The sequence below is a fragment of the Pituophis catenifer genome, unplaced genomic scaffold, assembly GCF_029215685.1.
Source record: "Pituophis catenifer annectens isolate HBS135680 unplaced genomic scaffold, rPitCat1.0.hap2 SCAF_2, whole genome shotgun sequence".
Lineage (NCBI taxonomy): Eukaryota > Metazoa > Chordata > Lepidosauria > Squamata > Colubridae > Pituophis > Pituophis catenifer.
In genome coordinates, this window is record NW_027256882.1 from 24,548,571 (window position 1) to 24,566,768 (window position 18,198).

General features: G+C 45.3%; 2 protein-coding genes across 2 annotated transcripts in view; one reads left to right on the plus strand and one right to left on the minus strand.

The window, feature by feature from the left end:
- Positions 1-18,198, minus strand: part of LOC139310008 (zinc finger protein 585A-like) — a 47,857-nt gene that overhangs the window by 10,610 nt on the left and 19,049 nt on the right. The window lies entirely within an intron of this gene.
- On the plus strand, positions 3,442-9,169 carry LOC139311859 (zinc finger protein 397-like). The gene is made up of 4 exons (XM_070936383.1): positions 3,442-3,510; positions 4,731-5,550; positions 6,723-6,840; positions 8,205-9,169. Exons 2-4 carry the CDS (start codon positions 4,825-4,827, stop codon positions 9,167-9,169), a joined length of 1,809 nt encoding a protein of 602 aa, XP_070792484.1. The 5' UTR covers positions 3,442-3,510; positions 4,731-4,824.

Here is an 18,198-nt window from a genome sequence, read left to right on the forward strand (position 1 = left end):
TTGAATCCCAGAAGGGTATGGCTAGCTGACGAGAGCTAAATATCTTGAAATAGATCTATACTAGCCTCCCTTTATTTCTTTGTCAGTAAATATAAATTTAACACAAAATAGTTTGTTGTGAAAGTGACTGCCTGAGGGCTCCTGGATTGGGGCTGAAAGGCGAAAGGAAGCAGTATGCTCCTTCCCATATTTGGATAGACCAGGTTGCTTCAACAGAAAACCCATATGTATGTGTATATATGTATTTATTTTGTTCTTTTTTGTAAGTCTATATGTGCATTATTGTTCTAGCCAGGGTTTTTCCTACGTAAATCAAGATGTTTATATAGCCATAGTTAAGTGACATCCCAAATCACTATTTTCTAGGCTTTATCAGACATTTAAACAACATTATGCTGTCTGTTGTAAGTCTCTCTTAAGCATAATGTTGTTTAAATGTCTGATAAAGCCTAGAAAATAGTGATTTGGGATGTCACTTAACTATGGCTATATAAACATCTTGATTTACGTAGGAAAAACCCTGGCTAGAACAATAATGCACGTATATATGTATATATGTATATATGTATATATGTATATATGTATATATTCATATATGCATATATGTATATATTTATATATTTATATATGTATATATGCATATATGTATATATGCATATATGTATATATGTATATGCAAGTCTTGGCATATTCGGGTCTTTTCCCATGTAAAATTAAGAGTATCTTGGCGAAATTTCGACGAGGTCCCAAGATATTCTCAATCTTACATGGGAAAAGATGTATACGCCAAGACTTGCATACCTGTACACGTGAAAATCTACGAAAACAAATATATGTATATATGTATATAAAAAGTTAGAATCTCGGGTGTTTTCCCACGTCATTAAAAGTCTGTTAATTGAAATGCTTAAAATTCTGGCTAAAATCCCAGCCTAAAATTCTCCAAAATCCCAACAAAACACTTTGTAAGGTCTTTTGAAACTTTGGCTAAAAATCCTAACCAACACTTTAAAAGTTTTCTTTTTTTGGCAACATTTCGACAAGCTCTCTAACTTGTTATCATCGGGCCCCTACTTTCAGTTTAGAAGCTGTGGGTATGCTGTGAGGTCGGAGTTGTCGCTTTTCTATGTTCGCTGCTGCTGACGTATGCTGGTTAGCCTGCAACTCTGTGTCCTGATTGGAGGGCAGCAGTTTTTTCTCCTGCTTCATTATCCTAGCTGCAGCCTGACTGCGTGTTAAAGGCCCAGCTTTCTCTGGTTCCCTATTACTGTCAACTGCAAAGAGGGAAGGATTCTGGTATATACATATATATGTATATGTGTATATATATGTGTGTGTATATATATATATGTATTTTGGGGGGGGGATATCTTATTTTGCAGCTGCTTGCCCACTCTCTCCAACAATATGCTTGCTTGCGGCTGCAACGCCTTACAGGCTTCCCAGACACACTTTTCGCCTGGATAGAGAAATGACAGAGACACAAAGCATTGTCTGCTTGCAAATGGGACGCTTTGAAATGGAATGATTACCTCTCTTTCAAAGCGTCCCATTTGCAAGCAGACGAACCTTCGACTCCCTCTGGGCAAAAAGTGGTGGGGTGGGGAAGGCAGGTGATTCCAACGTACTGTCCAGTCCGTCCCACCGTCTCTCGGCTTGCTTATGCTCACTCATGCTTCTGCCTCCGCCTGCTGTCGGTGAAGCCTTGCCAGCCTCCCGCAAGCCTCCTGTGAGCCAGGCAGCTGTGCATACCATCCAGATCACCTGTTTTCCCCCCGCCTCTGCCTCCACGCTTGGACTTATCTGTGCTGCGCCAAGGGGCCGGCGGGCTGCAGCTGCTGCCAGACCCCATCGGCCTCTGCATGCTCGCTAACTCTTGTGCTGGCCACGCCCATCCCCTGGGCTTATTTTGGGGGTAGGGCTTATATAAGGCCCATCCCCAAAAAATCAGGCTAGGGCTTATTTTCAGGGCGGGTCTTATTTTCGGGGAAACATGGTAGTCCTGCGATAAATACTTTGAAACCTCCTCTCAGAGGGGAGCAACAGAAACAGACCGTGAAGTGGGTGTGTGGGGTCTCTAACAATGCTTTGAGCTCTAAGCACATAGCAGTTATAAGCAGTATCTTGAACGAGAGGGAGCGAGCTTCCTATAATCTTCTTGGCTGTCCTTGGAATGGAGTGGAGTGGAGTGGAGTGGAGTGGAGTGGAGTGGAGTGGAATGGAAAGAAAAGAAAAGAAAAGAAAAGAAAAGAAAAGAAAAGAAAAGAAAAGAAAAGAAAAGAAAAGAAAAGAAAAGAAAAAGAAAGAAAGGAATGAAATGGAATGGAATGGAATGGAATGGAATGGAATGAAAAGGAAAGGAAAGGAGTGGAATGGAGTGGAGTGGAATGGAAAGGAAAGGAAAGGAAAGGAAAGGAAAGGAAAGAAAAAGGAAGAAAGGAGTGGAATGGAGTGGAATGGAAAGGAAAGGAAAGAAAAGAAAAGAAAAGGAAAGGAAAGGAAAGGAAAGGAAAGGAAAGGAAAGGAAAGGAAAGGAAAGGAAAGGAAAGGAAAGGAAAGGAAAGGAATGGAAAAAGAGCCTGGTGGCGCAGCAGACTAATAGCCTGTTATTATCATCCAGCTGCCTGCAATTACTGCTAGTTCGAATCTCCCCAGGCTCAAGGTTGACTCAGCCTTCCATCCTTTCTAAGGTAGGTAAATTGAGATACCAGTTTGTGGTGGCAATAAGCTGACTTTGTGTAAATATACAAAAGTATGAAGGCTATTGCTTAACGCATTGTAAGCCGCCCTGAGTCTCCGGAGAAGGGCGGCATATAAATCAAATTTTTTTAAAAAATGGAATGGAGTGGAAAAGAAAAGAAAAGAAAAGAAAAGGAAAGGAAAGGAAAGGAAAGGAAAGGAAAGGAAAGGAAAGGAAAGGAATGGAATGGAATGGAATGGAAAGGAGTGGAGTGGAATTTTCTTATTGGGCAAGTGTGATTGGACACATAAGGAATTTGTCTTTGGTGTATGTATATGACAGGAAGGCCTGGAGGAAAGTTGTCCACGGAGTCCCCGATGGGTCGGACAACAACTCCTTGTCTTGCCTTCTGGTGCATTGGTGAATATCAATCAATCAGAATAGAGCTGGAAGGGGCCTTGGAGGTCATCTAGTCCAACCCCCCCCTTGCTCATAGCAGGAGACCCTGCCTCCACTGTGTCTTGCAGACAGATGGCTGCCCAGCCTCTTCTTGAAAGAAAGCTTCCAGCGATGAAGCTCCCATAAAACCACTTCTGAAGGCAAAACTTCCCGGCGCTCTCCGCTCTGCGCCCCAAGAGTTAAAGCGATAGAGAGCCGCGTCTGGCGTCTGGGAGGCGCCCTGAACGCTTTCGGAAAGGGAGGCTGCAAACGCCGAGGCGCCTTCCTGCTTCTCCGCCCGCCCGCCTGCCGAGCAAGTCAGACTTACCCGGACTTGGGGCGTCGCCAGGTCGGGAAGCTTTTGGCCGGCAAGACTCCCGGGGACCGGCCAGGTATAGAGCGCGCACGATCGGGTCCTTTTTTTGTGGGGGGGGGTGGGGGTGGCTGCACGCGGGCTGCCGGTGATCGGTCGATCGCTGGATCGCTGGATCGATCGATCATGCGATCGAAAGCGCGCGCCCGATCTTTGCTCTGGGCGAAGCGACTGGGAGGCAGGGAGGGAGGCACCTGACAGCCGCCGCCGCTCTCGGGGACCGATCCAAGCCTAGTTGAAGTCCCCGGAGCTATGGCCAGCCTGACCCGGCCTCAATTCATCCCCGGCTATTGTTTCCCTTCCGCCATAAAAATAAAAATGGGGGCGGGGTGGTGGCTGGCCGAGCCCATGGTGCGCAGCGCGGGGCTGGATCTTCTATCCGATCCGGAATCAGACCCAACGCCGACGGGGGTTGCTGCCTTTGCCCGCCCGCTTCGCTTATAGTAGCTTAAACCCTTCTGGGGTTGGGATCCACTCCCAAGCTAGCCTGGGCTAGAAACACTGAGGATCCGCCGCCGCCGCCTAAGCACGGTTGAAATGAAGCCCGCTGATCACTAGGGGCGAATTTGATGGCCTGGTGGTCGTGTGAAAGGATGTGGGCGGCAGAGAGAGAAAAAGACGCCAGGCTTTTTAAGCAGTGGAATGAATGAGCTGGAAGGGATCTTGGAGGTCATCTAGTCCAGCCCCCTGCTCAGTCATACCCGTGATGGCGAACCTATGGCACATGTGCCACAGGTGGCACGCATAGCCATATCTGTGGGCACGGGAGTGTTGCCCTAGGTCAGCTCCAGCCCGCGTGCCAGCCAGCTGATTTTCTGGCCTTCCAGGCCCACTAGAAGTCAGGAAATGGGCCATTTCTGCCCTCCATGGGGCCTCCGGGGGGGTGGGGAAGCCGTTTTTGCCCTCCCCAGGCTCCTAGAAAGCTTCTGGTGCCTGGGGAGGGCAAAAAAAATGGGCCTACCGGGCCCACCGGACCATCACGTGCCAAAAGCAGGGAGAATGTCACGCATGTATCCGTGGGGGGGCGGTGGGCATTGAATTATGGGTGTGAGCATGCACATGTGCGCCCTCCTGCGCTCCCTCCACTTTTGACACGTGACGGCAAAAAGGTTAGCCATCACTGACCTATACTATTTCAGATAAGTGTCTGTCTCTAGATTCCCCAGGGGAAAAAAAATCTTGAGGATTTAAAAAAAATAACCCCGAGACCTTTTTTCCCCCCCACCCCTTGCGTTTCAGTCATGTGACAACAACCCTCAAGCCACCATTTGAGGTTTCGTCTCCATCTGCCACCCTGGATAGAACCGAGTCTGATCAACCGCTGAACCCAAGGATGAAAATGGACGCCCCGGAATCTTCAGCAGACCTGAAGCCAGCGTTAGACCTGGATGGGCCAAGAGTAAGCCCCAGTGTGGCCCCGAGGGGCTCCGACCGGCAGGATCTGAGGTGGAGGGGTCTTCCATACATTAAGCAAGAACCGGAAGAGGATTGTCTGTCGTCTCTGCACTGGGAATCCCAGTGGCAGGAATTCCTGGGGGGCATGCAGTCCCCTTGCTCAGGATGGGGGGCCAGACCTCTGCCAGCGACTTCCCCATGGGGGGACACCAAGGCACCCTTGGCTCATCTAGCGTTGGCGGCCGCCAGCAGCCAGCGTTCCTCGGAAGGGACGTTTTTCCAACCTGTGCCGCCAGGTTTTGTGGGAACGATGCACCTGGCTGACCAAGAAAGGCGGAAAGCGAAGGAGGAGATGGAGAACCAGGAGGCCCCAAATCTGGAGCCCCCTTGCCAGCGCTTCAGGCAGTTCCTCTACCAAGAAGCGGAGGGTCCCCGAGAGCTTTGCAATCGTCTCCGGGACCTCTGCCACCTATGGCTAAAGCCGGAGAGACACTCCAAGGAGCAGATCCTGGAACTGGTGATCTTGGATCAGTTCCTGGGTGTCCTACCCCAGGCGATGGAGTGTTGGGTCCGGGATTGCCACCCCCACACCTGTGCCCAGGCCGTGGCCCTGGCGGAGGACTTCCTGGTGAGACATCCGGAGGAAGAAAGACAGGAGCAGAAGGTGAGAGAGTCTGAAGTACCTCAGATGGGCCACCAGCCTTCTAAATCCTTATAGAAGCTGTTAGCTACCCTTTAATTTGCCCACATGCCCCAGAGGGATGTCCTTTTTATTTTTTTTTAAATTAAATTTATATACCGCCCTTCTCCCTAAGGACTCAGGGCGGTGTACAGCCAAGATAAGAAACCAACAATATAAAAGTTAAAAACAATTTAAAATTATTAAATAGTTTGGCCCACACTCTAAAATAACATAAAAAATAAAAATTTTAATAAAATTATTAAAAATAATATTTTAGGCCAGCCCTGCTTGATGGAATAATAGTGTTTTAAGGGCGCGGCGAAAGGTGCGAAGGTCCGGAATCCGACGAATCTCCGGGGGCAGCTCGTTCCAGAGGGTAGGTGCCCCCACCGAGAAGGCTCTCCCCCTGGGGGTCGCCCGTCGACATTGTCCTTTTGGGTGCCACGAGGCAGGATGGGTATCACAAAAGCAATTTTGGATGTCTGAGAGCTACTACTATCCTGATGGGACCCAACCGAAGGCAACGTGGAATTCTGAAATTTTACAATGTTATTGTATAATTTTAAAACTGTTAATCTTAAATTAATTTTGATTTTAATGTTAATTATATTTGTTATATTGTACGCTGCCCAGAGTTCTCCTCTGAGGGAGATGAGCCATTAAGAAATAGGAGGGAGGGAGAGAGAGACAGAGACAGAGACAGAGACAGAGACAGAGACAGAGACAGAGACAGAGACAGAAGGAGGGAGGGAGGGAGGGAGGGAGGGAAGGAAGGAAGGAAGGAAGGAAGGAAGGAAGGAAGGAAGGAAGGAAGGAAGGAAGGAAGGAAGGTAGGTAGGTATCCTGGCTTTCCAGTGGTGGGATTCAAAATTTTTTACTAGTGGTTCTGTGGGAGTGGCTTGGTGGGCATGGCAGGGGAAGGTTACTGCAAAATACCCATTTCCTCCCGATCAGCTGGGACTCAGGAGGCAGAGAATAGATGGGGGCAGGGCCAGTCAGAGGTGGTATTTGCCGGTTCTCCGAACTACTCTAAAGTTTCCGCTACCAGGTCTCCAGAACTGGTCAGAATACCTGCTGAATACCACCTCTGTGGCTTTCCTAATCCTCCAATAGCTCCCCATCTTGATTAATTCCAAATATTTGCTTATTTTTAGGGCCCAGGGATGTTTCATGTGGTGACTGTGAATTTTCCTGACTCTGATCAGGCGTCATCTGAAAGGCCGCTTAGCAGGCCGATCAAACAGGAGGTCAATGAGGATGGCCTTTCTCAAGGTAAGCAGTTCTTACTACCAATTAAATCAGTGTTTCTCAACCTTGGCAACTTTAAGATGTGTGGACTTCAACTCCCAGAATTCCCCAGCCAAGCAACCATGCTGGCTGGGGAATTCTGGGAGTTGAAGTCCATGCCTTTTAAAGTTGCCAAGATAGAGAAACACTGGCCTATCTCCCTAAAATGTAGTTCTGGTTTTCCTGTGAAGTTGGTTGGTCTTGTCTGGACTAACTTGTGGAGCTGACAAACTAAACTTGCTCAACATTCGCTTGATCATTTATTTTAAAGAATAATTTTATAATAGAAAATATTTTTCTGTCAACCCATTTTTTTTTTTAATATACAGAAGTATATCAGGGTATAAGAGCAGATGATGTCCAGGAAGTAGAAGCCAAAAGATATAAGGATCTGAGAGGAAAAAATAAAGTTTGTATTTTAGAAACAGATGAAAAACCAATACATTAATTAATATATTTACTATTAATTTTCAAAACATTAAAAGAGGGTGTGGGATGAGTAAAGGAACGTGCAAGGAGAGTCCCCTTGTATGAGTTGGGCAGCCATAACCAATCAATCAATCAATCAATCAACCAATGATTTATGTAAGAAAGACATTATAAGTCTATTAAATAAATGAACGCCTTTAGCAAGAAATATATTAACTCTCTTTTTACACTGAGTTGTAAAAATCCCTTAATTCAAGTTAGAGTCGTGGCATCTGGATGGAGCTGAGTATTTGCTGGCCGGATGCCCTTCCTGACACCACGTGGAGTACGCAGCAGGTATTTTTTCTTTGTGCCCAAGGAGAGAAACATCTGTCGCTACCTAGGGTTGAACTCTCAACCTTCCGAGTGGGAGGCAAGCATCTTCACCACTAGACCCCCATGCCACTCTTATTTCTTATATTATAAATTTATGTATTTATTTAAATGAATTCTTTTAGCAAGAAAAATATAACTATCTTTGTTTTGTTTTGTTTATTTACTTAAACAAACAAGCAAATAAATAAAATGCCTTTAGCAAGGAAGAGATCACAAATCTATTTAAATAAATAAATGCCTCTAGCAAGAAAAAGTATTGGCTAAAGGGGCAGAAACAGAACATCAGACTGGAAAAAAAAAGTTACTGTAATATTCTTAACTTGAAATAAGACTGGGAAAAATGGCATATGTTTTTTTTAAAAGAGCCACAAATATACCCCCACTTGAAACTTCTGATACTGGAAAACAGTAGCAACAAACTGTAAATAACGTTCCCCCTCAAAAATCAGCATTTCCTTGTGCATAGTTGAACACAGTCCAATGTCTCTAGTTTGTACTCTTCTTTTGAGAATGAATTTTATTGTGCTTTGTCTTTATTCCGGCAGACGATGGGCAGTTGGGTGAAATCAAAAAAGATAACCAGTGGAACAACACCATGGGAATGGAGCCTCGTAGCTCATCATCCACAGAAAGTTGGGAAGGGACAGGAAGATTCAGAGAGGTGGGAGAACCCCAAAAGAGTCCTCAAGAGGAGAACAACCCCAGAGGAACAGATATAAACGCATCTGGAGCGAAACAATCCTTGTGTTCAAACTGTGGGGGGAGTTTTAACCCTATCACCGGTCTGCTCGGCCCAGAGGGATTCCCCTTGGAGGCGAACCCCTACAAATGCTCCGTGTGTGACAAGAGCTTCTGCCAGGTTGCCAAACTCATCGCTCACGAGCGGCTGCACACCGGAGACTGGCCGTACAAATGCTCCTTCTGTGGGAAAAGCTTCAACCGCAGCTCCGACGTCTCCCGCCACGAGCGGATCCACACGGGCGAGAAACCCTTCAAGTGCACCACCTGCGACAAGTGCTTCAGCCAGCGGTCCAAGCTGATCGTGCACGAGAGGTTCCACACGGGGGTGAAGCCCCACACGTGCTCCTACTGCGGGAGGAGCTTCCACCAAAGATCGGACCTGGTGAAACACGAGCGGATCCACACGGGAGAGAAGCCGTACAAGTGCTCCGATTGTGGAGGGAGCTTCCACCGGAGTTCGGATCTGGTGAAACACAAGTGGATCCACACCGGGGAGCGGCCGTACAAATGTTCCACGTGTGAGAAGAGCTTCCGGCAACGCTCGGCCCTCCTGTACCACGAGAGGACCCACACGGGGGAGAAACCATACACCTGCACGGCCTGCGGGAAAGGCTTCAGTTGTAAAGCCCACCTGGTACTCCATAAAAGGACCCACACGGGAGAGAAACCCTACAAATGTAACTACTGTGGGAAAAGCTTCACCACCAGTTCGTACTTCGTGAAGCATCAGAGAATGCATTTAGGGCAAGAAACTCTGCCGGTTCTGTGAAAGTAAGAAACGACACACAGAAATATTTCCAGGTTTTCCCTTTCCATGGATCTAAACCTATCCCTGCGGGTAAAAAACTAGCAGGTCGGAAATAATTCCCGAGACGGCTTACTTTTCTGTTTGCGGGGATTTGTAAAACAAGCAGCACACTTTCAGTCTTACAGCTGCCCTGGAAGGAGTCTCGATCAGCTGTGGTTGCAAATGTTGAATTGTATAATTTGGTTTGGGTGGAAAGAAATACCTATGCTGAATCGTGCGGAAAAAAATGATGCTGAAAAAGGATTGCCTCCAGAAGTTGTAAATGCTCCAACGCTGGAAGTTTTTTAAAGAGAGATTGGACAACCATTTGTCTGAAATGGTGTAGGGTTTCTGCCTAAGCAGGGGGTTGGACTAGAAGACCTCTAAGGTCCCTTCCAACTCTTAGAATAGAATAGAATAGAATAGAATAGAATAGAATAGAATAGAATAGAATAGAATAGAATAGAATAGAATAGAATAGAATAGAATAGAATAGAATAGAAACTATTCTACTCTACTCTACTCTACTCTACTCTACTCTATTTTCATTTCTAATATTTCTATTTCTATTTCTTTTTATTTCTACTCTAAAGAAAGGCCTGTAATGGCTTGCCTCATTAAAAAAAACAACGTTTATAAAATGTATGGGTGAGAAGAGCAGTTAGGGAGAAACACTATTTCCTCTGAAATTAAGAAAATTCAGGGGTGGTTCCTTAAGTGACAGGATACCTGACCTGCTTGGAAGGGACTCAAATGCAGGCCTCTGTTTCTCCATTTTAAAAGATTGGGTAGCAAGCATTAGGAAAAGGCCCTTGCAATGGGTTCTCGGCGTTGAGCATGTAGATACCCATGGGCCTATCATCCCCTTGTCCTTCCTATATTTAGTTAATATATTTTAATTAAAACTGATGATAAATGGAAAACTGACTTTGAGTTGGGCACTGGCTTAAGGTCCAAAGGCTCCTTAGTCTTCCTTGGAAAATAAAAAATGATTGATGGCTGCTTGGTCGGAAATATGTCCAGATAGCCAGAAAAGAACACTGCATTGGCAGAAAAGGGAGGTGGGGTTTGTTAATTGAGGAATTCTGGGTGGGCTGGAATTGAAACCCCCCCCCCATTGTAAAATTCTGAATATACTGCCCCACCCAACCCCATCTAGAAAAGCTGGTAAAAGATCCTGAACTATGGGTCTGAGCTGGTATAATAAAGCCTCTTCCTAAATTATTTGTCAAGAAGCTACACTTTTGAAATCTCTGTAAAAAGAATCCCAAAATCGAATTTATCCAAAACATTTTCCTGTTATATACTCCGCTCTGTCCCCAATCCCTCCACCTGGGACACAAACAAGTATTGGAGGAAAAAAAAGGAAAATTTTGATTTTTACACTTTACTGTTAAAAATAATACTTTCTCAATAGGCATCTAAAGATAGTTCTCGACTTACAGTAGCTCATTTAATGACTGTTTGAAGTTACAACGGTGCCAGTGGTGGGTTGCTACTGGTTCGCCCTGGATTGGGCAAACCGGTAGCGGCAGCGGCAGGAGGCTCTGCCGACCCGCCCGGACGTCTCTGCGCATGTGCAGAAGCCTTGTGCGAGCGCCCACGAGCAAACCGGTAGCGACGGGATTTGAATCCCACTACTGAACAGTGTTGAAAAAAGAAAAAAGTGACTTGTAACTATCGTACTCACGACTGTTGTGGCTTCCTCATGGTCATGTGATCAAAATTCCTGTCATGTGATCAAAAGGGCCTACTTGGGTTTCCGTCGGCCAAGCAATGTCGGCTGACGGCCCCTAGAGAGCGAGCCTTCTCTGTAGGCGCACCTACCCTCTGGAATCAGCTCCCCTTAGAACTCCGGGTGACCCCCGACCTTCGCTCTTTCCGCCGTGACCTTAAAACATGGTTGTTTCGCCAGGCTGGCCTGGACTGAAGGGGTTTTAATGGGAATTTTAGATTCTTTTATTGTTTGAATTTTAATTTGGACTTATTGTTGCTTATTGCTGTGGGCCGCCCTGAGTCCTTATGGAGAAAGGGTGGCATATAAGTCCAATAAGTCCGATAAATAAAATTCAGATGCCAATAAAGGAGAATATTCAGATGTTTGGCCACTGACTCATATTTATGACGGTTGCAGTGCCCCCAGGGTGAGAGGTGATTCCCCCATTGCGACCTTCTAACAAGCAAAGTCAACGGGGAAGCCGGATTCACTTAACAACCCTGTGACTGATTTAACACCTGCAATGATTCATTTAACAACTGTGGCAAGAAAGGTTATAAAGTGGGGGCAAAACTCACTTAACAAGTGTCTCGCTTAGCGGCAGAAATTTTGGACTCTACTGTGGCCGTAAGTCAAGGACTATCTGTAATTCATATACAGTGTAGAACTCTGAGAAATCGTCGTTTCTCAACCTTGGCTGCTTGAAGATGTATGGACTTTTAACTCCCAGAATTCCCCAGGCAGCCATGTTGGCTGGGGAATTCTGGGAATTGAAGTCCACCCAGGTTCTAATATTTAATTATTAAGCAATCAAGCCTTAAGCAAATCCAACTTCCACCTCCACCCCCATTGATTTTTGCTTATCGGAAGCCGGCTGGGAAGGTCATAGATGATGGTCACATATCCCCCATTGTAGAAACGTGCAGGTGCTAAACACCCAAATTTTGGTCACATGACCGTGGGGATGCTGGAGAAGTCATAAGAGCAAGGACCGCTTTTTTCAGCACCATTGTAACTACCCGGTCGCTAAATGAATGGTTGTAAGAAGGACTACCTGTATTTCCTCCATTTCCGATTAACAATAAAGAGGGATGCATATAGATGAGAAATTTTGTGAACTTCTATGGAGGGAAGAAAGGAAGAGGTCAAGCTATTTTCCAAAGCCAGACAAGAAATAATGGATGGAAACTGAACAAGGAGAGATTCAACCTGGAAATAAGGAGAAATTTTCTGACAGGGTGAACAATCAACCAATGGAACAGCTTTTGCCTTCAGAAGTTGTGGGAGCTTCATCACCGGAGGCTTTCAAAGGAGAGACAGGACTGCCATCTGTCAGAAATGGTGTAGTAGGAACTCCTGCTTGAGCAGGGGGTTGGACTAGATGACCTACAAGGTCCCTCCCAACTCTTGTTAATCTGCAGAAGGCATGGACCACCGTGGCACAAGGCTGCCACGGTTTCTTCTGCCTGTGAGCTCCTCGGAGGGCTTTGATTGGCCACATCTGGAAGAATGCCAAGCTGATTTTGAAAGATGCTTTTCAATGCTCAGGCCCAAACCAATACAGGTGGTCCTCGACTTAACGACCACAATTGAGCCCAAAATTTATGTTGCTAAGTGAGTTTATATTTCTTAAGTGAGTTTGGCCCATTTTTACGACTTTTCTTGCCACGGTTGTTAAGTGAATCATTGCATTTGTGATGTTAGTAACACGGTTGTTAAGTGAAACGGGCTTCCCCATTGACTTTGCTTCTCAGAAGGTCGCACAAGGGGACCAGGGAGACTACAATTGTCATAAATGTGAGTCAGTTGCCAAGCATCTATGGCAGGGATGAAATGTAAAATTTGTTACTACGGGTTCTGGGGGCGTGGCTTGATGGGGTAATGTGACGGTGGGTGTGGCCAACTTTTTTTTTTTAACTTTTCAAAGCATTTTTTCTAATGCTTTGAAAAGCCTCTGCCGATCAGGCAACTCAGTTGGGATCGTCAAGAGAGGCTTTTTAAAAAATGCCTCTCTGCCGATCAGGCAACTCAGCTGGGATCCTCAGAGACTTTTCAAAGCATTTTTTTAACACCTCTTCAGCCAAGAGGTTGCAGAAAAAAATGCTTTGAAAAGCCTCTGATGATCCCAGCTGAGCCACGCGATCATCAGAGGCTTTTTTTTTTTACTTTTAAAAGCATTTTTTCGTCGGAAAAGGTTGTAGAAAAAATGCTTTTAAAAGTAAAAAAAAAAAGCCTCTGATGATTGTGAAGCTCAGTTGGGCATGTGGGGGGGCACAAGGATTTTTGCTACCAGTTCTCTGAACCACCCGCCACCATCACTACCGGATCGGGCGATCCGGTCCGAACCGGGAGCATTTCACCCCTAATCTATGGTAAATTTGGATCACATGACCATGGGAATGTTGCAACAGTGATAAGTGTGAAAAAGAATCATAAGCCACTTTTTGCAATGCCGTTGTAACTTTGAATGGTCACTAAAGGAACTGTTACAACTCGAGGACGCTCTGTAATTGAGTTGGTTTTGATCTCTTCAGCTAAGGCAAAAGGAAGAAGAATATCTATGTCTTGATAAGATGAAACTGATTCTTGAAGAAGGGGCATCTTTCTTGCCCCAAATTGGATACATGAGTGTTAGAGAACAAGCCACAGAATAGAAGTCCGTCATAAATTATACGGCAGCTATATAAATTATATAGTTCAGTGGTCCAGAAGGTGTTTTGCCTGGAGAAACTTTCTGCGTTTACTTAATGACCAGGCCATAAACTTGCTTCTGGCCACATGGGTGCCTCGCAGTGGTGGGTATCAAATTTTTTTACTACCGGTTCTGTGGGCATGGCTTGGTGGGTGTGGCTTGGTGGACATGGCAAGGGAAGGAATATTGTAAAATCTCCATTCCCTCCCCACTCCAGGGGAAGGATACTGCAAAATCCCCATTTCCTCAAGATCAGCTGGGACTTGGGAGGCAGAGAATAGATGGGGGTGGAGCTAGTCAGAATTTTTACTACCGGTTCTCCAAACTACTCAAAATTTCTGCTACCGGTTCTCCAGAACTGGTCAGAACCTGCTGAAACCCACCTCTGGTGCCTCGTCTTACAACCGTTAATGACACTATTTCCGGTCCCAATGACGGTTATAAACTGAGGACTGGAAATAGAGGTTGTGTCTCAACCTCTAGGTTTACTCTTCAGAGTCTGAATTTTTAAGGCCACCCAGATCACCTTGTAGGAGAGATGGGCGGCATAAAAATGTAATAAATAAAATAAAATAAAGTAAAAGCAACATAGATTCCTTCCCAGAAGGCCTGTGTTTCTACAATTTTGGCCTTTTGGGAGAAAACGGCCGAATTAGCTAATAACTGGAGGGAATTTGGAATTTTCTGGACTTTATAGCAGGTCAGGGAGAAGTCCTGGAGATCCTATAACCGTGATGGTGAGCCTATGGCACGTGTGCCCGAAGTGGCACATGGAGCCATGTCGTCTGGCACGTGTCTGTTCCTCTTCCGGATTTCTGGTGCACATGCGTGCATGCGTCGATCAGCTGGCCTTTTTGCATGCGGCAGTGCTGGAAACTAGAAGATCTGCTCGTCCGTTTTCCTGCTTGAGCATGGGCGCCGGTCAGCTGATCGTTGCGTGTGCATGTGCGCCAGAAGCCCGGAAGAGTAGCTGAAACCGGAAGTTCAGTAGCTGAAACCGGAAGTTCATTTTCGGGCGTGTGTATGCGCCCTAGGCAGCTCCTCTTCGGATTGCGGGCCAGACACACGCACGCGAAGTGCATGAAGTGCGCACGCACAGCCATCACTGTCCTATAAAGTAGCAGTTGTCTCTATTTCTGCATATGAACTGCACACACGATTGCTTAAAGAATAATTATGTCTCAAATGCCTTTCCTTTGCTGACATGTCTTAATATTTGAGATCGGAAGAGATGGGTGTGGTATTATACAGAAAGAATCTGTACATGTCTATGTTTTTTTGGGGTGGGGGGGAAGCATGAGTATATTCAAATATTTATTTATCCCTGCAGTTGGGAATGCTACCTTTTTAATGCCTGTAATATAAATGGCTTACTTCTCAATGCCTGAGTGAAAAACTACATGCGTGTCTTTGGTTAACAAGGTGATTCAGGTACATTGCGGCTCTTCAGGTACAGCTATGCAACTGTGGCAGCTTGGCAGCGACACCCCATCTTCCGCCTAACCCTGCCAAAGAATTATTTGCCTTATTCGACGACATGCCTGCAAAAATTACTAGTCCTCAAAAAGGAGGACAAAAAAGTGGTTGTGTGGACTGATGTATTTGATGGGTCGGGAGGAAGAAACGGCAAGAATCTTAGCTGCACAAATCATTCTTTCAAAAATTGGGCTTTTCCAGCTCCCCAAAGTTGTTGGCGTACACTGGGACACAACTGGAATGTGACCCAGACCTCCAAGACACTCTAAAGGGCAATGCATGGCTACCTCTCTTAGATTTTCTGTATCCATCTTGGATCCTCTTTTTCCCGTGCTCTGCTTTTTTTTGTTAAGCGAACCTCGGTCTGCCAAATCAAGAAAATCTCTCCCCGAGCTTTTATGAGGAACTCTACCGCCAACATTTAAGGATCTAAACCACCACGGACGTGGACATTAAATTGGACAGCGTCCTTGTTTCACTCCCGTGCCTGGGATGTTCTGCAGGATCCGGGCAAAAAAGTCAAGATGGCCGCAACAATGAGACGGAAGCAAAGCCAATGGGAGTTTCAGCCACATTGCTGCAGCCTCCATCTTCTGGACAGCTCTGCCTTTGTCCAAATTGTGTCGTCTCCTTGTCTACCTGGCCATATCATGGTTGCAGCAGAAAAGCTGTAAAATTTTGTTTCTAAAGGAAACTGGCTGGAGAAAGGTCAGCCATCACTTTCCCAGGCCTTAACTAAGGATCCATTTGACACCGGCAGATCCAGTTCAGACAGAAAAGCACATTATTTTTCCTGACTCTTGCTGGCTTCCCTGCCGTTTCTCCAAAGACAGTGAATGTTTATGGCTCAAGAGTGCATGTTTAATGCAGCAACTGGACACACAAGTGAGGACACGGCCACTTCAAGATCTCACCACAAGCTTTGAACCTTTAAAAAGCAGGGTTTTTATCTTGGGAGGGGAGAGTTAGGAAATGCATGCACAACTTTACCTGAGATTTTCTGATTTCCCCCCCCCCCCAATCTGCCTGAATAATTGAGGTTGGAGCGAGCTTACAATATTAATGTTGATAATTATCGTCTTGTACACCACTTGTACATATTACCTGTAATGCTATGTTCTTCAAATAAATAATTTTTTTTTTTGGTTTAGAAGCTCAGCCACAAATCTTTCTTGAGGTACAGCACCTCAGTGGACTTCTCCCATTTATCAGTAATCGCTTGGGTTAAAATATCTCACGCATAGTTACGTTTGGCACAGAAGTAGCTGAGAACGATGTGGTTCGGTAGCGAGTAAAAAGTTTAAAATGAAGGGAAAGAGAAGCAGGCTGACTGGAGAATTTCAGGAATTGAAGTCCACACATCTTAAAGTTGCCAAGTTTGAAAACCACTGATATAGTTAAATACTGTGTAATCTGTAATTTCCCCAGAGAGCATCTTGAGTTTTGCAGAAAGAGGGGAAGGAATATATATTTTTTTAATTTTTATTTATTTTTATATGCCGCCCTTCTCCGGAGACTCAGGGCGGCTTACAATGCGTTAAGCAATAGCCTTCATACTTTTGTATATTTTATACAAAGTCAGGTTATTGCCCCCACAAACCGGGTCCTCATTTTACCCACCTTAGAAAGGATGGAAGGCTGAGTCGACCTTGAGCCTGGTGAGAATTGAACTTGCAGTAATTGCAGGCAGCTGGATGTTAAATGCTGCCTTAGTAGGAGGCATTAGCCTCCTACGCCACTCAGGCTCCTGACCCTAACCCGAACCCTGTTTCCACTCCACTATGGGTTGTCCTTGATTTATGACCACAATTGAGCCCAAAATTTCCGTTGCTAATAACAGACAGGTGTTCAGGGAGTTGTGCCCCATTTTATGACCTTCCTTGCCACAGTTGTTAAGTGAATCCTCGGAAGTTGTTAAGTTAATAATGCAGTTGTTAAGCGAATCCGGCTTCCCCGTTGATTTGGCCTGTCAGACGGTCGCAAAAGGTGATCACATGACCTGGAAATACTGCAACCATCATAAATACATGTCAGTTATCAAATACCTGAATTTTGATCATGTGGCCATGGGGCTACTGCAATGGTCATAAGTGGAAAGCAGTCATGAGTCACTTTTTTTTAGTGCGGTTGTAACTTTGAACAGCCATTAAATGAATGGTTGTAAGTCAAGGACAATCGGTCACTTAGCAACTGGTCGAAGTTACAATGGTGATGGGAAGAAGAAAGGAGCCTCTTTGGGTAATATTTTCAATAACAAGGATTGGCTTCGATTAAATTCTGGTTTATTTGAAGGAGGTTCTACATTTAGGCAAGAAAAACCAAATGCATAGGTACAGTATATGTGGAAACTTGCTCAATTATTATTATTATTATTATTATTATTATTATTTATTGAATTTATATACCATCCTTCTCCCCGAAGGGACTCGGCGGTGAACAGCCGAAAATTAAAATAACATATAATATAAAAGTTAAGATAACTAAAAATAAATTAATCGGCCTCCCAATTTACTACATAGTAGTAACTGAGGGAATTCTGGGAGTTGAAGTCCACAAATCTTAAAGTTGCCAAGATTGGAGACCCCTGTTACAAAAGCTTGGATGTCATTCTGGAGACTTCCATTCTATAGTTCATTATCCTAAATGAGTACATATGGCATATTCTTGTCTACTCCTGGGGGTGATGGATAATAAATCCACACCCACCGGAGAAATCCGATCACCCTTCGCATATTATCCAGAAGTTTCCACCATCCTTGATATTCTCCTCAGCTTTCTTTCCAGCTCCTCAGCTTCCTTCTTCTGGGACAAACCCGAACTATCTACAGTACAGATAGTCCTCGACTTACGATCACAACCGAGCCCCGAATCTCGGTTGCTAAGTGAAACCTTTGTTAAGTGAACATTGCCCTAATATTACCTCTCTTGCCCCCCCCGTTTGTTAAAACGAGTCCCCGCAGTTGTTAACAAGTTTGTGAAGTGAATCTGTCTTCCCCGCTGACTTTGCTCTTCAGACGGTTGTAAAAGGGGATCACCTGACCCCTCCCCCCAGGAACACTGCGGCCATCATAAATATGAGTCCGTTGCCACGCGTTTGAATTTTGATCACGTGATCACGGGGATGCT

Excerpts from the sequence above, each read along its gene's own strand:
- LOC139311859 (XM_070936383.1), top strand. The coding sequence starts at position 4,825 with ATGAAAATGGACGCCCCGGAATCTTCAGCAGACCTGAAGCCAGCGTTA. Across the intron at positions 5,551-6,722 it reads AAGAAAGACAGGAGCAGAAG|GGCCCAGGGATGTTTCATGT; the intron begins GTGAGAGAGTCT and ends GCTTATTTTTAG. Across the intron at positions 6,841-8,204 it reads TGAGGATGGCCTTTCTCAAG|ACGATGGGCAGTTGGGTGAA; the intron begins GTAAGCAGTTCT and ends TTATTCCGGCAG.